The following is a 13,352-nucleotide window of genomic DNA, read 5'->3' as shown; positions in this document are numbered from 1 at the left end:
TCAGGGAATCCAAGTGTGTCAGAGAATGGGGACAGTGCATACATTAATACGCAGTCAAGGCATTCTTGTTCTGATTCAGGTCTCTTATTTACAACTTATTTAGTTGTTCCTATGACCCTACTGTAATTTTCATCCCCTGCTCCCAACAGCGCTTTGGGTGAGTTTTATGTGGCTAAGTGTAGATTGGCAGTAATCTTATAGTTCCCTCCCCGTCACGCCCACAACCCACTCTGTGGGAGTGTCACTGTACCATATGAGAAGAAACTCATGATAATTTGTGAGGAACCAAGTTAATTTGCATGGGAAGAAACTTTAATTACTTTTCCTATGAAACCAAATTTTTCAATTGCCCTGCCCGCCCCTTGGCCTCACACACCCATCTTTCCCAGGGCAGGACTAGGGCTGGGAAGGAGGGTGGAAGGTGCAAGTGTTAAGGTGCTGGGGAACCACTAGTAGCTTCTGGTCCTTCAGGTGCTATTGGCCTGTTCCTGCTCAAAGAGGGCCATGGCCAGGTGCGAGCGGGAGGAGAGCCCCTCCAGGTTACTGAGCACACAGCGGTGATACAGTTCCTCGCTCAGCCGGGGGTTGCAGCTCCTCAGCATATATTTCTGCACCAGCCCTGGCTCCACAGCCCGGAACAGGTGCAGGCCAGAGTAGCGAAGGAAGACATCAAATACTTCCATGCTCTCCAGCACTTCGTCCCGGTCCAAAATGTCAGCTGCCAGCTTGGTGCGTGCTGCCATGTAGTCAGAGTTGTAGAAACAAGCCTCAGCAAAGGCATGACGGTCAAAGTGCCCATCCCTCAGGAAGTCAGTGCTGGAGGAGGAGGCCTGCTCGCCATGGTACATCAGCACTGGGTTGAACTCCTGGAAGTGCATTGGGAAGAAGACCTGCCAGTTGCTGATGGTGTTCATGCGGCAGCGATTCAGGAACTCTGTGTTAACCTCTGTCCAAACGCTGGCCAAGAAGAAGAGGGTGTCCACAGGGTGCTTCTTTGACACTATGTCCATGAGCTTCACCTGGGATGGCACCTCAGTTTTTACGCTGATCCAGGGGATTTTCACCTCTGCATACCGTTTTTCCAGCTCTCCCACCATAGCTTTGACCCCAGCAAAGACATCCAGCTGGCTGACTCGCTGAGCATCATAAGGCTGGTAGATGAAGAGCAGGGTAAGCAGGGCATTGTCATGTGTGTCCAGAGTGTTCATGGCAAACGTGTCCAGGAAGTTGCTGACAAAGTCCACCTCCTGCACGGTCAGGGGCAGCACCAGCTGCACGCGTGTGGCCTCTGTCACATAGGGCATGGGGATGATCTCTACCTTGCTGAGGGGCCGCACTAGACTCACCCGCTTAGCCAGAACATGGCTGTGGCCCTTCTGGGTTACAGCCTCCAGCAAGAGATCCAGCATGTACTCCATGCCACGCGTGGGGTCAAAGCGCCGGTAGCCATTCAGCAATTGTTGCTTGTAGAAACGAAGCTGGGGCTGGTAACGGCTGTTGAGATGCTGGAGTGCTGCCTCAATGATGTCACTAACATCGGCCTTGCTGGCTCCAGCCAGCTCACATTTGGGGGAGCCATCGGGACAGGAGAAGAGGTGCTGCTCTGTGAAGTAGTCCCAGCTGATCACCTCAAAGCGGGATTTGGGGACAAAGGGAGCATTGATGCCTATGGGCCATGTCAGCCCCCCCTCGCGGGCTGGTGTCAGCGATGTCAGATTCCTGATCTGCATCTGTGAAGAAAGTACACTGCTATTTATAGAATCATAGGTGTAGGGCTGGAAAGGACCTTGAGAAGCCACCTAGTCCAGTCCCCCACGCTGAGACAGGACAAAGCATACCCCAGACCATCCCTGACAGGCATTTGTCCAACTTGTTCTTAAATACGTCCACCTTCCTTGGAAGCCTGTTCCAGAGCTTAACTACCCTTATAATCAGATTTTTTCTAATATCTAACCTAAATCTCCCTTGCTGCAGATATTAAGCCCTTTACTTCTTGTCCTACCTTCAGTGGACATGGAGAACAATTGATCCCCATGCTCTTTATAACAACCCTTAACATATTTGAAGACTGTTATAAGGTCCCCCCACCCTCAGTCTTCCTTTTTCAAGAGTAAACATGCCCACTTTAACCTTTCCTCAGGTTTTCTAAATATTTTATCCTTTTTATCACTCTTCTCTGGACTCTAATTTGTTCACATCTTTCCTAAAGTGTGGCACCCAACACTGGGCACAGTACTCCAGCCGAGGCCTCACCAATGCCAAGTAGAGTGGGACAAATATCTCCCATGTGTTACACATGACACTCCTATTACTACACCCCAGAATATTAGCCTTTTCACAACTGCATCCCATTGTGGGCTCATATTGAATTTATAACCCACTATAACCCTCAGATACTTTTCAGCAATACTACCACCTAGTCAGTTATTCCCCATTTTGTATTCTTCCATTTGATTTTTCTAACTCAAACCCGACCATGACATTGCCCCTATTTTCTTTCCCTTTTATTTTAACCCAGAAGCTTTCAACTTATCTGCCTCTTACCTCCTTGTGGACTCAAAACAAGTGTATGTATTCTCGCTGTGTAATGCAACATTTCCTCCCTTTCTCCCCATCTTTCCTTCCTGAACAAGCTATACCCTCTATACCAATATTCCAGTCATGAGATTTATCCCACCAAGTCTGATGCTAATTAAGCCATAACTTAGCTTGTGTACTATTACATCCAGTTCTTCCTGTTTACTCTCCATACTCCTTGCTTTTGTGTATAGACATCTATAATGTTGAGCAGATTCCTTCACTGTTTTCCCTCTTGTTGTTCCTATGACCCTACTGTAATTTTCATCCCCTTCTCCCAACAGCTAGCCCTCTGTTAAGGTCACCTTTTTTTTTTTTTATATCTACTTGTGGGCTTTTGTCAACTGCCCCTCTGAATCTAGTTTAAAGCTCTCCTCACTAGGTTGGTGAGTCAGTGTCTGAAGATGCTCTTCTCCTGGAGAGGCAAGTGGTCTGGTCCCTCTTTCTGTCCCCCTCTCCAATCCCAGAGGGGCAAATGGCCTGATCCCTCCTCTGTACCTAGAGCTTCCTGAATTCTTGGTGGTCCAGGACAGTAGTGATTCTGATACCACACCCTCCTTGTGCAGGGGCTATTTCCATAGAGGAGTCTGCCACTGCCTGGCTGTCAGAGATTCTCTGTTCCCTCACAGACCTGAAAAAAGAGATCCTGTCTAACCTCACTCCATCTCTGCCTCAGGTTCCCCGTCAGTGTTCCCCCACCCAGATACCTGGAGTTGCTGGATCTCCTGGTAGGCTCTGTCCAGCTGGATCCTGCTGAAATGCTTGTGCAGTCGGTACATGAGGGTCCCCTCAGAGACAGGGTGCACAGTGAGCGCCGCCTGGAAGTCCTCACCCTCCTCCTTCTCTAGGTCTGCATTTTTGGCCAGTTCATAGGAGCGGTAATGCTGGCCCTGAAATGGATAAGACTCAGGGAGACTGGTTAGGAACCCTGGGACTCACACTGGGTCCTCCCTCCCCCACCCACTCACTCACTCTGAAGGGCGTGATACCCAGAGAGACAAACATGTGGGCACGAGAGGGGGTTTCATCCTCTGCTCCTCACTTCATAGATCATAGGAGAATTCAGATCTCCTTGTTGTTTCTTTCTATCCCAGGCTGCCTCCCACCCCCTTGAAAAACTGTGAAATTGATGAAATCTGACTAAATCTGTTCTCTCAAATGTCAGTCTAGCTCCACTTCCCAAGTGCTGAGGGTGAAGCTGGGCTCTTGTTCCATGCTGCTACCCCACACTTTCTTTCTTCCCAGTACTTCACAGCATAGGGTAAAGGGGTGAGTGCCCCCAAACCTATGACACAGGCTTGTGAGGGTGTGGAGTCTATTGGGTTGAGGCTGTGACCTAACCCCTGGAGGGACAATACCTGGTGCTGGGAGATGCAACTGATGCCCAGGAAGTCGATGATGCAGCGTCCCAGCCACTCATCCGGGCGCACACTGAGAATCTCATTACGGCAGCTGTCCAGATGCTGATGCAACTTGAGCAGCAGGCTCCGGGAAACCAAGTAGCCAAAGCCACCATGGCAATAGCGGGCCTGTTCATCCCCCCCAATGAACTCCTCAGCCCGTCCTAGGTAAACATCCTGATTAATGCTTAGGTGTGTCACCAGGGCCTTGATCTGCTCGGCCTGGGCATAGGTGTCATCCTGCATGACATAGAACCAGTCATAGTCACCCCCAAAGTGCTGATGGATGTAGCGCATGGTCTCATACATCAGCCAGACGGGGCGTTCGTCCCCGTGTGACACCAATGCCATGCCATGCGGCACCTTGGCGCTGCGCAACCCCGTAAAGTATAGCAGGTGTGGAAAGTGATGGGCCACGGTCTTGTTCACTGCCACAGCCAGTGTGTTCATGGTTGCCTTGGAGGTGAGCACAGCCACAAAGAGCCGTTCATGGAAGCCCAGCTCTGTCTGGATATAGCGAGTCCTGCAGGGAAAAGCCATGGTTACAACACAAGCAGCTGGGAGAAGGGAAAGAAACAGATCTGTCCCTATACTCACATCAGAGACAGAGGGGGCACCCATACCCCCTTGATGTTTTGAGTAATCAGATTCCTTTCAAAGCTCTGACTTAGGGCTCAGCTGTGTGTACACATTACTAATGATCTCACATTTTTAGGCACCTTCCTACTTCACAGAAATCAAAGCCAGTTAGCATCCTATCACTTGTATCCAACTATACAGAGAGATGGCATCACCCACTAATGAAAGACTGCCCCCTCTGGGCTGGGATGCAGCAGTGGTTTAACAGCCACACAGCAATCCTGAACAACAGTTTAGGGCAAGAAGTGAAGCTAACTATTGCATTCAATAGAAATTGTAAGGGGGAAGTTCAAGGGGGCAAAATGTAAATATATGAGAGATCCTTGGATTCCCTGGCGATTACATCTTGACTCCTGCAAAAGTGTCACAGGATCTTTAATGATCACAAATGATCAAGATCTTGCTTTTATATCATACTTGAAAGGTAGCAGTCTGGCAGTACCGACTCAGAGAGGAAACTGACCCTGAGGGATCTACCCACCCAGCAGTACAGCACCCCTTAGTGCCATACGATAGCATTGGGATCAGCACTCACTAAACAGGGAGTGCACTCGCTACCAAGCCCCCAACACTGCTCCCTGAAACCTCTGTTTCCTATCCAAGTACTAGGAACATAGAAATTGCCAGACTGGATCAGACCCAAGGTCCATCTGGTCCACTATCCTGTCTCTAAGGATGGCCAGCACCACCGGTATCAGAGGAAGCTGCAAGAAGTCTTCTAATCACTAGTAGTTTGACTGGTTTTAACCCTGAAGCATGAGGTTAAATATTTCTTCCAAAATTTATGTTAGCACTATAAGAAGTTTGGCCTCATTGACATCCTGTGGCACTGAGTGAAAAGTATTTCCTTTGATCATTTTTGACTTTCCCACCTTTTAATTTAATTGAATGTCCTCTTTTTTCTTGTGTTTTGAGACAGGGAGAACAGAAATTGCTGATCTCTCTTTAGACCCCTCATTATTTTATATACTTTAATCATGTCTCCACTTGTCTCCTTTCTGAGGTAACAGTCCCAATCTTTTCAGCCACATCATAGGAGAAGTTTTTTTCATCACCTAATCATTCTTGTCTTCCTTCCCTGAACCCCCTCTATTCTACAATGTGCTGCACACAGTACCCAGATGAGGCCATGTCATTGACTTATAGAAATGCATTAATTTTTTATTATTCTCCATTCCATTCCTGATGTAACCGAACATCTTGTTTGCTTTTTTTGACTGCATCTGCAGACTGAGCAGAGATCTCCATGCAGCTGTCTATAATGACACCAGGTTGCTTTCCTGAATTGATTTTGAACTGTATAAGGTATGAGTAGGTTTTTTTCCCCCCTCCAATGTGTACTGCTTTGCCGTTAGCAACACTGAATTCACTTTGCCATTAAGTTGCCCATTCATCTAGCGTGATACAGTCTCTCTGAAGTTTCTCATGGTCTGCTCTGGTCTTGACTAATAAAAGTAACATCATCTGCAAATTTTGGTACTTTACTGCTCATCTCTATGGTGGGGTGTCTACCCAACATTGTAATGAAAAGGGTTAAAACTGGAGCTTGGGAGCTCAATTAAAAAGTGCCTGGCCACACCTGCAGGGTTGGCCAGTCACAATGACTCATGAATCTTAACTGGGAGAGGAAGTGGGAATCAGTATAAATAGAGGAAGTCTGTGGCAAAAGGGGTGACAGCTTAATTTAGTAGGAGGGGCTTAGTGAGTGTTTTAGGAAAGTGGGGTAACATTAAAAAAGCTCTACTATATTTTTTTAAGGATACTCAGCAGGGTAAGAGAGCGTAGTGGCATGGATGTATGGGGAATATAGTAGGTGATGGTTATACTCAGTAGACGAGTCAGCTTCACCATAAAGCATAAGAAGATGAAGGGCACTGCAGGGAGAGAGGTAGGAACTCTGCAGTTGCTCTCTGGGATCAGAGAATGGAAACAGCCCTGGCAGACATTCAATTGACGACTAAGAGAAGAATAAAAGATCAAGCCTAAGAGGGGTAGGAGGGGATTTAAGCTTACACTTTTACTTTGGGATTTATTGGGGAATTCTAGGAGGGAGCACTGAGAGTCCTAGCCCTGCGAGAAGGGTGAACTCAGAAAGGTTGTGGGACAGGCCTCCTTATAGGCTTAGTAAGGAACAGTCCAGGGAAACAGCAGCAAGAAGTTTGAGGGATTGAACCTTGACTTGCCTGCCTAAAACCTATTGTAGAAGCAGGCCTGGGTTCCCCTACAACCACTGGTTAAGCCCCTAAGAAGGGAATAGATGACTGAAAGTCCTGAGGAAAGGGCAGATGAACCACTGGGACCAGGATCAAATGCAACAGATGGAACAATTGGACATTTTATTTGTTGGGCTTTTTGCTACCCTGAAAGGTGTGGCACTAAATTGTGATCTGGCCAGCCAGGGCTTTGTCAAGCTGGGCCTTAAAAACCTCTAAGGATAGAGATTCAACCACCTCCCTAGGTAACCCATTCCAGTGCTTCACACCCTCCTAGTGAAATAGTGTTTCCTAATATCCAACCTAGACCGCCCATACTGCAACTTGAGACCATTGCTTCTTGTTCTGTTATCTGCCACCACTGAGAATAGCTGAGCTCCATCCTCTTTGGAACCCCCCTTCAGGTAGTTGAAGGCTGTTTGATCCATAAGAAGACTTTGCCTCTCACCCCTAGACTATTTAATTTCTTTGGTAGCCTTTTGTGAGACATCTTATCAAAGCCATTTTGAAAGTTGAACTACGTTGTCAACCGCTTCTCCTTTATCTGCTACTTTTCCACATTCAAAGAATTCTAATACATTAGTGGGAGACAATTTTCCTTTGGAGAAACCGTGCTGGTTAAACCTTGTCACATCATAATCTTCCAGCCATTTTATTATACTATATTTAATTATAGTTTCAACCAACTAACCCAGTCTGACCCTGTTTAGCCCGTAACAGCTGATGGGACCCCATGTTAGACATAGGTGGTCACCTTCACCTCACAATGACTTGCTCAAAAGGAGTGTCTCTTACCTGAGCACTTTCTTGTAAGGCTTATTGGGGTCTCGGTAGTAGGGAACAATCCTGGGTTTGAAGTCCTCATCATTCTGGCTTGACCTTCCTCCAGGAAGAGTGTCCTGCTGCATTTTCCCTGCAAACAGCCCATTATTTACCCCTGTGTCCATGCAAGTATCCTCCCCATCACTCTGGATCCAGGAGACGCGCAGCAGGCTTAGACTGCATCCCAAGGAGAGACCCAGGATGAGTGGCAGTGCAGGCCGCAGGAAGGCAAGGAGAGTAGCCAGACGCATGGCAGAGCTATCATGAAACAATATGCAGAATCTTCAGAAAGAAAGTATCTAGAATCACAAAAAATCTGGACGAAGGGAGATCTAGAAATGCACCAAAACCTGAGAGAGTTAGAAAACAGTGATCCAGACGCATGAGAGGCACGATGTCCCACTTAAAGGCAGTAGTAGGCCACAGATCTAGCTCAGTCATGGGTGTGTAACAGTGTCAGAGGATAAACCACAAAGTTCAGAGAATTTGGCAATATGGCTCATGTTGGAAAGAGAATTAAATGAGCCCCAGGTAGCGTCCATGCCTGGGGATGTGGAAAGTCATTCCCAGCTCCTTGACAGGTGAGGCAGAGAGTGCTCCAGCCCTGAGATATGTGAATCCAGTCAGCTCCAGGGACTTCAAGATACAAACACTTCTCACATGGGATGGAATCAGGAAGTTTCCTGAACTTCCAAGTACAGGAGCCTTAGGAGCAGAGGGAGAAAGAAACCAATGCTCAGGTCCCCTGGAATAACATCTGGCAACATGAAACACTGATCCTTTGCAGCTGGTGGACAGTGTCTCAGCGGTGACTCAGGCTAACAGCATGAGAGCCTGTCCCACCTGCTTGTTTCTTGGTTCCAAGCTGCTGCACTTTTGATGGTCCCATCCAGGCTACCTAGAGAGAGGGAAACTGAACAACCAGAACTGCAGGATTGAATCTGCCTCAGTGACAACTGTGCAGACTCAGATTAAGGTTAGGATACCCTAAACGCCAGAGCTGGGATTACCATTCACCCCCTGCTAAAAGAGAGGTCAGAGGCTCCACTTCTGAGACAATGCCAGGGAGACTGGCTAGTGCTTCCTGCATGGGAAAGGATGAGGCCCTCAGCAGAGGCAGTGGAGGGACATGGGCGACAGGGGATTTTCCCCTTAAGGGACAAGTTCCAGTGCAGCCCCAGGCCGGGCAGACTGGCTGGGTGAGGATACTGGGCTTTCCACCCTAAAGCCTACGTTCCAGTGCCACTCTTACTGGACAAATATGCTCAGCATAACTCAGCACCCAGACCTTAGCTGGTAGCTTCAGCAGAGCGGGAACAGGTGGACTAGGGCCTGGAGAAAGAGTTCTCCTCTTTTCCCTAGAGCTCCTCCAAGGCAGGGCTGAATCCCACCGGCAAGGCGCCGTGCGAGGAGAAAACGTGTCCGGGGAGGCCTGGGCGGTCCAGCCCGGGCCCGTGCAAGGGAAGGTCCCAGAGAAACGTCCCCGGTTCTCCCCGAGGGCGGGGGAAGGGGCGGCTGGCGAGCCCCGGTCTCTCGGGCTCCGGGGGCAGCCCTGCTCCAGCTGAGGGAGGGGAGCGGGGCCCCAGCACAGCGCCTGGCCCCCCGCCTGCCCAGGCATCGCCCTGCTGGGGCCGCTCCCCGCTACCTGCCGGACGCTCCTGCCGCAGGGGCCCGGGCCCGGGCCAGGCTCGGCTCCCGGCGGACTCGCCTCGCGCGGGCCGGCCAGGCAGGAGGAGCCGGGGGCGCGCAGCAGCTCGGGGCGCCGGGTCAGGCTGGCATCGCTCGCGTCCGACAGCCGCCAGCTCAGCCGCCTCCCGCCAGCCCCGCTCCCTCCTCTTCCCCTCTCGATGGTCCCTCCCGCGCCGCTCCCTCCGCCGGACCCCGCCGACTCTATGGTTCAGTGCGCGTGCGCAGGCCTCACGCGCAGAGCCGCCGTCACCGCCGCCGCTCCCTGCGCTTTGCAGCCACGCCCCGTCGGCCCCGCCCCGGGTCCCGCCGCGCCGCGCCCCGGCCGGGCCCTTGTGCCGCCCAGCGCGCGGGCCGCCCGGCCGGAGGCGGGGAAGGCGCGGGCGCGGCCAGGGGCGAAGCGAACCGTCTCGCCCCGCGGTCCGGCCTCCGAGCTCCGGGGCTGAGGCGGCTTCTCCCGCGGGACCGGGAGCAAAAGCTCCCGTCGCTGCCTCCCGCAGCGGCCCTTGCCCTGCAGCGGCCGGGGCCGGCCCGCGTCGGCACTGGGGGCCCGCGGGCCTGATTCCGCCGCTCGGTGTGTCCCGGGCCGGAATCCCGAGTCCGCTCGTCGCGGGCGGGCCAGGACCGATGGAGCCTGGCGGGCCCCCAGGAAGCCTCACAAAACACAAGAAGTGTTTGGTGGGAACGGGCTCCTGACACACCTCCGCTCAGCCGGGAAATGCCCACGTGCAATTTGCCAGCCCCCGTTTCTTGCTCCCCTGACCCTAGCGCCCGGCTCTCCCAAGGGAGGACACCAGTCCCATCTCCAGGTTTTTACTGTAAGCCTCTTGGGGCAGGAATTGCCTTTTGTTCTATGGTTGTACAGCACCTGGCACTGAGGGAGTCTGGGTCCATGACTAGGGCGGGTAGGCACTAGGCCAGGGGTGGCCAACATGAGCCTGAGAAGGAGCCAGAATTTACCAATGTACATTTCCAAAGAGCCCCAGTAATACGTCAGCAGCACGCCATCAGCTCCCCCTCCTGCTCCCAGTGGCTCCGCGCCCCCCAGGATCACCACCTCCCCTTCCCTCCATCCCTCCCCATGTCTCCTGCCCACCGTGATCAGGGGGCTGGAGGCTCTGGTGGGGAGGGGAGGAGAGCAAGGGCACGGCAGGGGGAAGGGGCGGAGTGGGGTCAGGGCCTGGGGCAGAGCAGAGGGTTGAGCACTGAGCACTCCCCAGCACATTGGAAAGTTAGCATCGATAGCTCCAGCCCCAGAGTCAGTGCCTATGCAAGGAGCTGCATGTTAACTCGATAGCTGCAGCCCCAGAGTCAGTGCCTATGCAAGGAGCTGCATGTTAACTCGATAGCTCCAGCCCCAGAGTCAGTGCCTATGCAAGGAGCTGCATGTTAACTTACGAAGAGCCGCATGCAGCTCAGGAGCCACAGGTTGGCCACCCCTGCACTAAACTAAAGGAAATAATAACAATAAAACAATGACAAGAAGCAAATACAGACTTGTACCTGACCCAAGAGGTATCAATCTGCTGCCCGATATGACCCAATCCTGTGCATGTGGTACCCTCCACATCCTGTGACCCCATTCTGGGCTCCTGTTTCCCCTCTCCCAAGGCATTGCAATGACACCCACCACCATTCAGGAATGATCAATTTCATGTTCATGAGACACATTGCTGAGGGGGTGGGGGAAACCAGTGCTTAATTACTAATGAAAGAAGTGCCAGAGCTCAAGAATTTTTTTACTTTCATAACTGACATGACAAGCCCGGAGGTCTTGGGGCTCTGAACTGCCAGGCCCGGAGGTGATGGGGCTCTGAACTAGGGTGACCAGATGACAAGAACAAAATATCGGGACACAGGGGGGGCAGCCACAGGCTCACCTCCCACCAGGCCCGGCTCTAGGTTTTTTTCCGCCCCAAGCAAAAAAAAAAAAAAAAAAAGCCAGAGTGCCACCGAAGCAAAATATCGGGACAAATGGCATCCCGATCGTACATCGGTCAGGACGCGGGACAAACAACTAAATATCGGGACATCTGGTCACCCTATTCTGAACTGCCAGGGTGTGAAGCCCGGAGGTTCCGGGGAGGCTCTGAGGGTGCGAAGCCCAGAGGTGCGGGGGGGGCGCTCTGCGCTGTCAGGCCCGGAGGTGCGGGGGGGGCTCTGCACTGCCAGGCACGGAGGTGCGGGGGGGGGGAGGGGGGCTCTGCGCTGCCAGGCCTGGAGGTGCCGGGGGGGCTCTGAGGTGCGAAGCCCGGAGGTGCGGGGGGGGGGCTCTGCGCTGCCAGGCCCAGAGGTGCGGGGGGGGGGGCTCTGAGGTGCGAAGCCCGGAGGCGCGGGGGGGGGCTCTGCGCTGCCAGGCCTGGAGGTGCCGGGGGGCTCTGAGGTGCGAAGCCCGGAGATGCGGGGGAGGCTCTGCGCTGCCAGGCCCAGAGGTGCGGGGGGGGCTCTGTGCTGCCAGGCCCGGAGGTGCGGGGGTGGGGGGGAGGCTCTGCGCTGCCAGGCCCAGAGGTGCCGGGGGGGGGGGGGGGGGGGGGGGGGGGGGGCTCTCAGGGTGCGAAACCCGGAGGTGCCGGGGGCTCTGCGCTCCCAGGCCCGGAGGTGCGGGGGGGGGGGGGGGGGTGTCCTGAGCTGCCAGGCCTGGAGGTGCGGGGCGGGGGGGCTCTGCGCTGCCAGTCCCAGAGGTGCCGGGGGGGGGGGGCTCTGAGGTGCGAAGCCCGGAGGTGCGGGGGGGTGGCTCTGCGCTGCCAGGCCCAGATGTGCCGGGGGGGGGCTCTGAGGTGGGAAGCCCGGAGGTGCGGGGGGGGCTCTGCGCTGCCAGGCCCGGAGGTGCGGGGGGGGGGCTCTGAGGTGCGAAGCCCGGAGGTGCGGGGGGGGCTCTGCGCTGCCAGGCCCGGAGGTGCGGGGGGGGGCTCTGCGCTGCCAGGCCCAGACGTGCCGGGGGGGGGCTCTGAGGTGCGAAGCCCGGAGGTGCGGGGGGGGGGCTCTGCGCTGCCAGGCCCAGACGTGCCGGGGGGGGGCTCTGAGGTGCGAAGCCCGGAGGTGCGGGGGGAGGCTCTGCGCTGCCAGGCCCAGACGTGCCGGGGGGGGGCTCTGAGGTGCGAAGCCCGGAGGTGCGGGGGGGGCTCTGCGCTGCCAGGCCTGGAGGTGCGGGGGTGGGGGGAAGGCTCTGCGCTGCCAGGCCCAGAGGTGCCGGGGGGGGGCTCTCAGGGTGCGAAACCTGGAGGTGCCGGGGGCTCTGCGCTCCCAGGCCCGGAGGTGCGGGGGGGGGGGGGGGGGTGTCCTGAGCTGCCAGGCCTGGAGGTGCGGGGCGGGGGGGCTCTGCGCTGCCAGACCCAGAGGTGCCGGGGGGGGGGGGGCTCTGAGGTGCGAAGCCCGGAGGTGCGGGGGGGGGGCTCTGCGCTGCCAGGCCCAGACGTGCCGGGGGGGGGCTCTGAGGTGGGAAGCCCGGAGGTGCGGGGGGGGCTCTGAGGTGCGAAGCCCGGAGGTGCGGGGGGGGCTCTGCGCTGCCAGGCCCGGAGGTGCGGGGGGGGCTCTGCGCTGCCAGGCCCAGACGTGCCGGGGGGGGGCTCTGAGGTGCGAAGCCCGGAGGTGCGGGGGGGGCTCTGCGCTGCCAGGCCCGGAGGTGCCGGGGGGGGGGGGGGGCTCTGAGGTGCGAAGCCCGGAGGTGCGGGGGGGGGGGGGGGCTCTGCGCTGCCAGGCCTGGAGGTGCGGGGCGGGGGGGCTCTGCGCTGCCAGTCCCAGAGGTGCCGGGGGGGGGGGGGGCTCTGAGGTGCGAAGCCCGGAGGTGCGGGGGGGGGGGCTCTGCGCTGCCAGGCCCAGACGTGCCGGGGGGGGGCTCTGAGGTGGGAAGCCCGGAGGTGCGGGGGGGGGCTCTGAGGTGCGAAGCCCGGAGGTGCGGGGGGGGCTCTGCGCTGCCAGGCCCGGAGGTGCGGGGAGCTCTGGCCCAAGTTACGCGCTGTGGGGCCCAGCTGCGGGGGTGGCTCGGCCCTCTATTGGGGAGGGCCCTGCGGCTTGG

The 13,352-nt window shown here is 55.4% G+C and overlaps 1 protein-coding gene across 4 annotated transcripts; it reads right to left on the bottom strand.

The window, feature by feature from the left end:
- Positions 1 to 290: 290 nt before the first annotated feature.
- Positions 291 to 9,516, bottom strand: CHPF2 (chondroitin polymerizing factor 2). Of its 4 annotated transcripts, XM_037891521.2 has the most exons (6): positions 9,297 to 9,516; positions 8,495 to 8,549; positions 7,625 to 8,356; positions 3,936 to 4,500; positions 3,285 to 3,467; positions 291 to 1,730 (listed from the first exon to the last, which is right to left on the bottom strand). In XM_037891521.2, exons 3-6 carry the CDS (start codon positions 7,900 to 7,902, stop codon positions 468 to 470), a joined length of 2,289 nt encoding a protein of 762 aa, XP_037747449.1. In that variant the 5' UTR covers positions 7,903 to 8,356; positions 8,495 to 8,549; positions 9,297 to 9,516; the 3' UTR covers positions 291 to 467. The 4 variants fall into 4 exon arrangements, with proteins under 4 accessions (XP_037747449.1, XP_043397821.1, XP_037747447.1 ...); XM_043541886.1 differs by having other exon boundaries at positions 7,625 to 8,735; XM_037891519.2 differs by having other exon boundaries at positions 7,625 to 8,549.
- Positions 9,517 to 13,352: the final 3,836 nt, after the last annotated feature.

Source organism: Chelonia mydas, chromosome 2 (genome assembly GCF_015237465.2).
Source record: "Chelonia mydas isolate rCheMyd1 chromosome 2, rCheMyd1.pri.v2, whole genome shotgun sequence".
Classification (NCBI taxonomy): domain Eukaryota; kingdom Metazoa; phylum Chordata; order Testudines; family Cheloniidae; genus Chelonia; species Chelonia mydas.
This window is presented reverse-complemented; position numbering and strand designations above follow the sequence as displayed.

Excerpts from the sequence above, each read along its gene's own strand:
- CHPF2 (XM_043541886.1), bottom strand. The coding sequence starts at position 7,902 with ATGCGTCTGGCTACTCTCCTTGCCTTCCTGCGGCCTGCACTGCCACTC. Across the intron at positions 4,501-7,624 it reads CCTTACAAGAAAGTGCTCAG|GACTCGCTATATCCAGACAG; the intron begins GTAAGAGACACT and ends TTTTCCCTGCAG. Across the intron at positions 3,468-3,935 it reads GTTGCATCTCCCAGCACCAG|GGCCAGCATTACCGCTCCTA; the intron begins GTATTGTCCCTC and ends TATCCATTTCAG.